Here is a 7886-nt window from a genome sequence, read left to right as displayed (position 1 = left end):
CAATTAAAATCATAATAATTATTAAAAAAAGAATTTTAGGCATAGAATTTAAATTGTGAAATCTTAGGTACTACAGATAGTTTTTGCAGTGAAAAAAATACATAGAACATAAAAATAATTTATTATTCCTTTGAAATATCGAGATCAAAAAAGATTATGGAAGTGGATTTTTTTAAAAAGAAGAAGGGAGCTCCAACCAAAAAAAAAGATTGTGATTTGTGTCATAGGGAAGGCCTACACAGTCGTTAGCGGTTCTTTTGTTTTTCATCATTGAACTTTGTACATGATACGTTTTCGTTATAGTGTAGCGTTTTTAATTCGAATCAATAAATACTACACAATATTTTGTAATAACATAACAAACAAAATGCCCACAGAGGCATAGGCGAGTTGGTAAGACCTGAGGTGACGTGGAAAGAAATTTCCCAGCGTTGCGGGTTCGATCCTCGTGTGGAGCATATTCCTCATTGAAATATTTGGGGGTATGCTCTGGGGGTTAGACCATGTTGTTTCCTCTCTCTGGTCCCTGCCACTCGTGCACATCACTCGATTTAACCCCCGCATGAGCCAATGGGCCTCTGACTTATGTGGGATGGGGTTCCCTTCGGAGTCAACCCTTTTTTTTTAACATAACAAACAAAATATATTATGTTTTGATGAAAAATTATATTTTCATAATAAAAAGTAAGCCTTTTTTCGGACAGTTATTTATAAAATATTTTATAAATTGTGCTTTTTTAATTTATTTTAATTTTATAGAATATTTCAAAATTTATTTTAAAAATAAATGATATTCAGACAACTGTTCTATAAAAAAAATTTTATAATTAAAAAACAATGTATTTATTTTTCATTATTTTTTTAATTCTATATTGAAAAGCATTTTTTCCTTAAAAAAAGTATTTTTAAAAATATTTTACAAAACTTTGTTTAAAAAACATAATTAAATATTGGAAAAATAAGTTTTTTTAGTCCACTAACGTTATCCACTTTAGGTTTTGGTCCATTAACTTTTCCGATATGAGTTTTGATACACTAATTTTGCATTTTCAGTATTTTTTGGTCCAACTACATATTTGTCAGCTTCTGATTGGTTCATGTCAATATTTTAGACCAATCAAAAGTTGACACGTATGCAGTTGGACCAAAAAACACTGAAACTGCAAAGTTAGTGTACCAAAACCCACATCAAAAAAGTTAATAGTTTAAAACCAAAACATGAAAAAATTAATGGATCAAAAAACTTATTTTCCCTAAAATATTTTCTTTCTACTTTATAACACTAAAAATGTTTAGTTTTTTTTTTTTGAGGAAACTATAAATGTTTTTATAACAATAACATATACACAATCTCTAGCAATTTTATGCAAGAACCCTAATTTCTTCCCCTTCGCCTCCATGTCTAATCCAGCTTTAATATTTGATCTCCGAGAGGGAGCTTGCGATCAATTCGTGAGATTGGAATTAATTTATAACGTCAGAAAGAACCTAATTTCTCCGCCAGTGCGTTAACAACTTTGGAGTCTAATGCAGCTTCTATATTCGATCAAGCCTGAGAATTTGCGATTAATACTTGGAAATTGGAACCAGAGAAAATGTGTTCAGACGAAAAGATCTCGCCTTTTGGGGGTTTCGACTGGGCGAGCTTCCGGAAGATCTGAAAGTTGAGATTTTGTGTCGGTTGCATAGCAAGGCTCTTATGAGACTTAAGTGCGTCTCAAAATCTTGGTACTTCTTGATTTCCTATGCTTGCACTCCTGTGATATCTTCCCTTTCCCGTTCTGCCACTTTTTGTGGCTTCCTCTATACCCATAAAATCCTTAGAAGGGCCGGCTTTTTCTTGATTTTTTTCACGCAGAAGAGTATTCCGGTGAGTTCCACCCTCGATATCGACCTGAAATGTTAGGACTTATGAAATCCTATAGAGCATTTCTGCCTTTTGATCACACGCCAGCAGACATTCAAAGTTACTGCAACGGACTTTTTCTTTTGGTCCGATCAGGCTCAAATCCCACCGAGTATATTGTCTGCAATCCAACCACTTGTGAGTACATTGAACTTCCGATCAACACCCATCACATATATGATGATGTTGCCTCTTTGGCATTTGATCCCAGTGATTCTCCGGTTTCCTTTAAGGTTCTTCGAAGGACAGCCGATATCTCACTCTCGCATTCTTTAAAGCTGGACATATTCACATTCGACTCAGGGAATTGGACCACCCATGTTCTAGTTCTTGACCACATGCTTATTGGGTTCAATTGGATCGATCATTCTGTTTATGTGAATGGGATTTTGTACGTGATATCTCTGGCCAAGTATCTACTTGGCATTAATCTCCATTTCACAAACAAAACATATATTACTTATCGGGCTATTGGGTTGCCAGATAAAGAAAAATTTGATGATTGTGGATCACTTGGGACATCCAGAGGGTATGTGGTTTATTCCAACAGTGACCAGTCTAAAATACTACTCTGGCGGTTAGAACACGGTGCTCACTGGATTCTCCTGCACAGAGTGAGCATCGATGAGATGGTGTCACAACTCCCACGCCGTAAGTTGATGCCCCTTCGACACAACAGGGGAGAGATCAAAGTTTACGGTTTTCATCCCAAGTCAGAAGTAATATTTGTAGGAACACCTCGCCTAGTACTCAACTATAATCCGAATACCAAGCAGGTTAAAACGTTCTTTCATTTAATACCCGACCGGGAAATTGTTGGTGGTCAATACAAAATGTACCCTTCCTCGTGCTGCCCGGTTATTCTGAATGGTGTTCTCTCTTCGTCCGGTAAGTTCTCCTAGCTTCTCTTTTACAGCATTGTGTGAGCCATGTCATAATTTCTGTATACACGATTGAGGAGGTTTGCTTTTGTTGCAATAGTTTTGATGCCTACGTATTGTGAGGCATTTCTGGTAAACAGATGCAAGATATAAATAACATGTCATAACTTAGTTTGAACAAGGGACGTGTTGATATTTTTGTGTTCGTACTCGTAATGTATGTAATGTAGACTTCCATTAATGAAGAACTTCAGGGCCTTCTAGACAAAACGATTATGTAAGGCAAAAGATGATTCTCAGTCTTCAAATTAAGCGCTTTACCAAAGCTTTGGAAACCAAAGTCTCACAGATTTTGACAACTATTCGATGGATGACTTGGTTTGTTGCAACGATTTTCTGAGTGTTAGATTGTTCCTAAGGGTCAGTATTGACTAGTCTTGGTTACTGATTTTGACCTTGAGTATTAGGTCGGACACAGGCTGAAGTTCCAATTCAATTTGGCGTTGCATTTTGGGTTGAATGGGTGTTGTCACCATGATGCTATGTGAAATCTGTGTTCTGACATGGGTTACTTGAAAACAAATTGAGGCTTAATATATAGTTTGATGAATATGCTCTGATTATACCCAGGCTTTAAATTAAAACTGAGGACATTTGTTTATTAGAAAGCAGACAATCAGAGGTTAGAGCCTAAATATGCGAAAACATTTCATTATCCGGCTTGTTTTCACAAGTTTTTATGCAAAAACAAGTTGTCATTAAGTTATAAATGAAAACTTGGATCCACTGTCCCAACACTTGATGCAAGCATAATAGGTGCCTTGATGCTTGACAGTGAACATTAAGGTTGGGGTTTCATGGTTAAGGTGTTGCACCACATCTAAGGAATTGCTCTCTGACTTGTGTCGAGGTGCAAGGACTTGGCCTCGCTATGACTTGAGGTTAGAGTTCAGAGACGTGGTGCCCAATTATTGAGAAAGCTGCATGCATTAGTACTAGGACATGTTGGTTTTTTTCTTATTAAGATTTGATCCATGGGTCAGCATGATCCTGCAATTTGCTCGAAATTTTAAAATCCCACTTTGCTTCTGTATCAGAAAGAATTTTTATCGTGTAGGTAACAAGACTCATTCATCTCGTTTCCGATTGTACAAGTTTCTATACAGGTATGTATGTGTGCCTGCAGCTATGACTTTTGTTTTACATTTCGACAGTTGATTGTATCTCACGGCATATTCTGTCTGCCTATGTTTTATCAGGTACCCACCACGATGAGAAGGGCATGAGAACGCGAAGGTGCTGGAAGATGTTTAGGATGACGATCAAACAAAGGAGAAAGGCCAGCAGTGTCGAGGATTAATTCATCAAGTTATTTAACTAATTTCTAGTATTGTTTCAAGTTTATTCACATGTAGTCATGATTATGTTTATCTTGAGGATTTTACAGAGATTTGTATTTATTAGAAGTTTTAATGTATCATTAAGCTAGCTCAAAGCTTGGTTGTAAACTTGGAAAATGAATGTTTTTAATTTGATTCAACTGTATTTAAAATTCTAATTCGAGCTTGGTTGTAAACTATGAACACGATGAATTCCATTGATCGGCACAAGTTTCATTGATTGAAGATTACCAAAGGTGCAAGCAGAAGTGCTAATATGTTTGGAAATAGCTTTTTTGGAAGTAATTGCAGTGAAGTATAATGAGTTGAGAAAGGGAGACCATGTAAACCATTAAAAATCGACAATCTCAGATATAAATAAATAAAGGTCTATGAGACCATGTAATATTATTATTAAGTTATAATTATTTTAAAAAAAAAACTTAAAACACTTCAAGCAAAGGAAACAATAAGCTTAAGGAATATAAACACGCCACTCATTCACGAACAAATAATATTTATTAATTTAGATTAAAAATCAGATCCTAATTAAACATGAAATTGCATTATATAATATAATTTATTTTTATTAATACCGTGTGAGTCTATCCAATTAAAAACAAAAGAAAAAGAAAAACGGTCCATTTAAATGACCTGACATCCCATGAAAATAAAAACTCCAACCATCAAGCCATTAGAATTAGCGCGATCCCCAGAAAAATCAGCTGAGCCCATCCATCATGAGCGAAACCTCTTCTTCACCACCTTCGAACAGTGCTTCGTCTCCCTCCCACCTCCTTCTTCAATGAACATGGAGAAAAGATGCAGTGCTTTAATCTATGGATTAAACTCAATGTAAGTACGTATGTAGTGTGTGACCAGATTTTGTCCAAACTCATTGTAAGGATTTAATCGCATTGTTCTGTTAGGAAATATGAGTTATTGATCTTAGATATTTTAGGTGTAACTGTAATGATATTCAAGTTTAAGTCAGTAATCTTAGAAGAAAACACACTTCAGATACTAATTGGTTGCTTTTGTTGTATCTTATTTTGATTGCTTCAGGATCACAGATTATAGAGATGCTGTGACCGTTCGATTGGGATTCCCAATTGAAATAGCTGTGGACCTTGGGTAGATTCTCAGTTTTTTTTACATGACATTGTAGATACCACAACACATTCTTCCCGGTCTGATTGTTTATCTTGTTGCTCAGGCTTGTCGTGGGTACTCCACTCCACTGCTCACTTTTGATGGCCTGCACTCTTACGGAGATTTATCTGCAGCTGGAACCTAGTGAGGGAATTAAATGATTACTTCCATTTCTTCATAAAGAGGTCTAGTTTACATTAGATTATATTTTCCCGTACATTAATCTCTTAATTTAGGTGTTTGTAACACTGTTATGATCGTTCCTTTGGTTGATGCATGAAAGAAATCAAGCCAATATCTTATAATATAAATCATTCTGTGGATCAAGAAATGTTCAGTAGCCTACTATAGACTTGTGTTAATATCATCAGCTCATGATTTTCTTCATCCACTTTATCTTCTTCTTCCCCTGAGCATCAATAGTCAGACATATATATATATATATATATATATATATATATATATATAAAAAGTTGTTCTTACTATATTGTCACCATCTTTTGAGTTCTTTTGTCATATGATTATTGGTTAATTAGTTCGTTATTGAAAGGATTTGACGTCTCAATTATAGAAATACCAGATATAAAATTTCAAAGGTAGTGTTATTTGCAGTGCTGACAATACTTCAAAAAACACTTATGCAGCGGAATAATTAAAACTGACAAAAAATAAATTACTCAGATATTTATGCACAAGTAATAAATACTTGTGCGATGCCTCATGGCAAAAAAATCACTAGTAAAATAAATCAGTTTACAAAAACAACTAGTGATTGCATACGAAAATATATTTTTCTCAACATATTGAGAAAACAATAAAACATCCTAAACACTAGTTAAAACTAGAACCAAAACCAATTGGATGCTTCCACAATCTGCCGAGGGAAAAGAACCCAGTCATCCACTTTTAGAACACTCTTCACTCGTGTGCTCTTTCAGTGTCTTCAACACTCCTTGGAAACACTCGATCTCGGCAATACAAAGCTCCAAAATTTCTTTTGTAACGCCCAAAATTATTTAATTTTAATTCGAGAATATTTAATTTGATAATATTTGGAGTTTTGATTTAAATTCTAATATTCTTAAATTATTTAGGATTGAAATTGAATGAAATGAGAAGCTGAGGACCAAATTGCAATTTTTGAATAGTTGAGGGGCTAAAATGCAAATAGCTTGGACACTTGTGATTTTTAAACGTATTCACGTGTATTCCATCAGATTTCTATCGGAAAGGTAAAGGAAGGAACCGAGTGAGAGCAAAAGAATTTCCAAGTTCAATCTTCATCTTCCAATTCACATATCTTGAGTTACGGGTATCCGTTTTTGATTTCGAAAGATGTTCTGGAATCCTTGCAATAAAATCTTCGATTTGATGTAAGTTTTCTCTTAGTTCATCAGGGTTTGGAATTCAAAATTGACAGACATCAGATTTGTGTATGGAATTGTTGTTGATGAGCTTCTATCTTTTGTAATATTGAAGTTGGGTTGAGGATTGATTATTGTATCATGTTCTTATGATTTCCCAGCTATGATTTGATCTATATACCTGCTGATATATTGGTTTCGAAGCTTCAACAGCTGATATGCATGTTAGAAATGTTATAGATGTGTTCGGAATCGCCGAGTTATACCGATATGCCGTCGAACTCATGATTTGAAGTGATTTGCTATTGTTCTTGGACTAAGAAGTTGCTGAATTATTAGCTGATGATTCCTTTCTTGTTATGCTATGATTTCAGTGCATAAACAGGGCATTTCAACTCCAGAATCTTGACTTTGAAACCGAAAGAAGAAAGCACAAGGTTGGTAGCGTTTTGCTTTGACATTTGGGTTGAAACTTGAGCAGAGTTTGAGATAGGTTTGGTGGTTGATGTTGTACAGACTTTGACAAGTTAGAAGACATCCTACACATCACATTTGAAAGGTAAAAGTGGACTACTATTTGATTGGGATTACAAATCGAGATGGTTTGTATCGAGTTCCCCTAAATCACATACTTGTTTGCTTAATTGCTCTTATGTGCTTTCCTTTGAGTTGTTGAATAAGTCTTGATGTTAATGAATGTGATTTGAATGATATATATTGCATTCATCTTGTAAGACTTGTTCTTTGATTTCGAAATAAACGGAAACGTTCGAATAGACGATTTAAGGGATTGTATATGTATGGCCTAGGTGGTTGTTTAGCCTAGCATCTGATTTACATATATAATGACTTCAAAGTTTAGAGAAGTGAGATAAGTAGTGTAAGAGTGGGTGCCCAGTGAGCCAACTGTGTGGCTATGGGCTTTGTTGACTCTTTGTATAAACAATCTTTTGTTTAATATTATTTACACTTTTATGGCAATGACTTTATATTACTTCATATTGTTATATTGTGATATACTATTGTTGTTTTGATAAAGACCTTGAATATACTATAGTGTATGTAAGATGTGGTAGAACATGGAGATGCCTATCATGAAATACATCTTATAGTCACTGTATATTCTAAAACCGTTCCTAGTCGATTGAGCCGTCCGATAATAAGGATAAGGATCGCTCGAGTTTGAGACTAGCATTTGCAATGC

At 34.9% G+C, this 7886-nt stretch overlaps 1 protein-coding gene across 1 annotated transcript; it reads left to right on the top strand.

The window, feature by feature from the left end:
- Nucleotides 1-1357: 1357 nt before the first annotated feature.
- On the top strand, nucleotides 1358-4401 carry LOC140891929 (uncharacterized). Its single transcript, XM_073300628.1, has 3 exons — nucleotides 1358-2794; nucleotides 3905-3953; nucleotides 4047-4401. The coding sequence occupies exons 1-3, from the start codon at nucleotides 1900-1902 to the stop codon at nucleotides 4060-4062; spliced, it is 960 nt and encodes a 319-aa protein (XP_073156729.1). The 5' UTR covers nucleotides 1358-1899; the 3' UTR covers nucleotides 4063-4401.
- The last annotated feature ends 3485 nt before the right edge of the window (nucleotides 4402-7886 follow it).

This window comes from Henckelia pumila, chromosome 3 (genome assembly GCF_033568475.1).
Source record: "Henckelia pumila isolate YLH828 chromosome 3, ASM3356847v2, whole genome shotgun sequence".
NCBI classification, from domain to species: Eukaryota; Viridiplantae; Streptophyta; class Magnoliopsida; order Lamiales; family Gesneriaceae; genus Henckelia; species Henckelia pumila.
This window is presented reverse-complemented; position numbering and strand designations above follow the sequence as displayed.

Coding starts and splice junctions, on each gene's coding strand:
- LOC140891929 (XM_073300628.1), top strand. CDS start 1,900: ATGTTAGGACTTATGAAATCCTATAGAGCATTTCTGCCTTTTGATCAC. Junction 2,795..3,904: donor TGGTGTTCTCTCTTCGTCCG/GTAAGTTCTCCT, acceptor TTTATCGTGTAG/GTAACAAGACTCATTCATCT.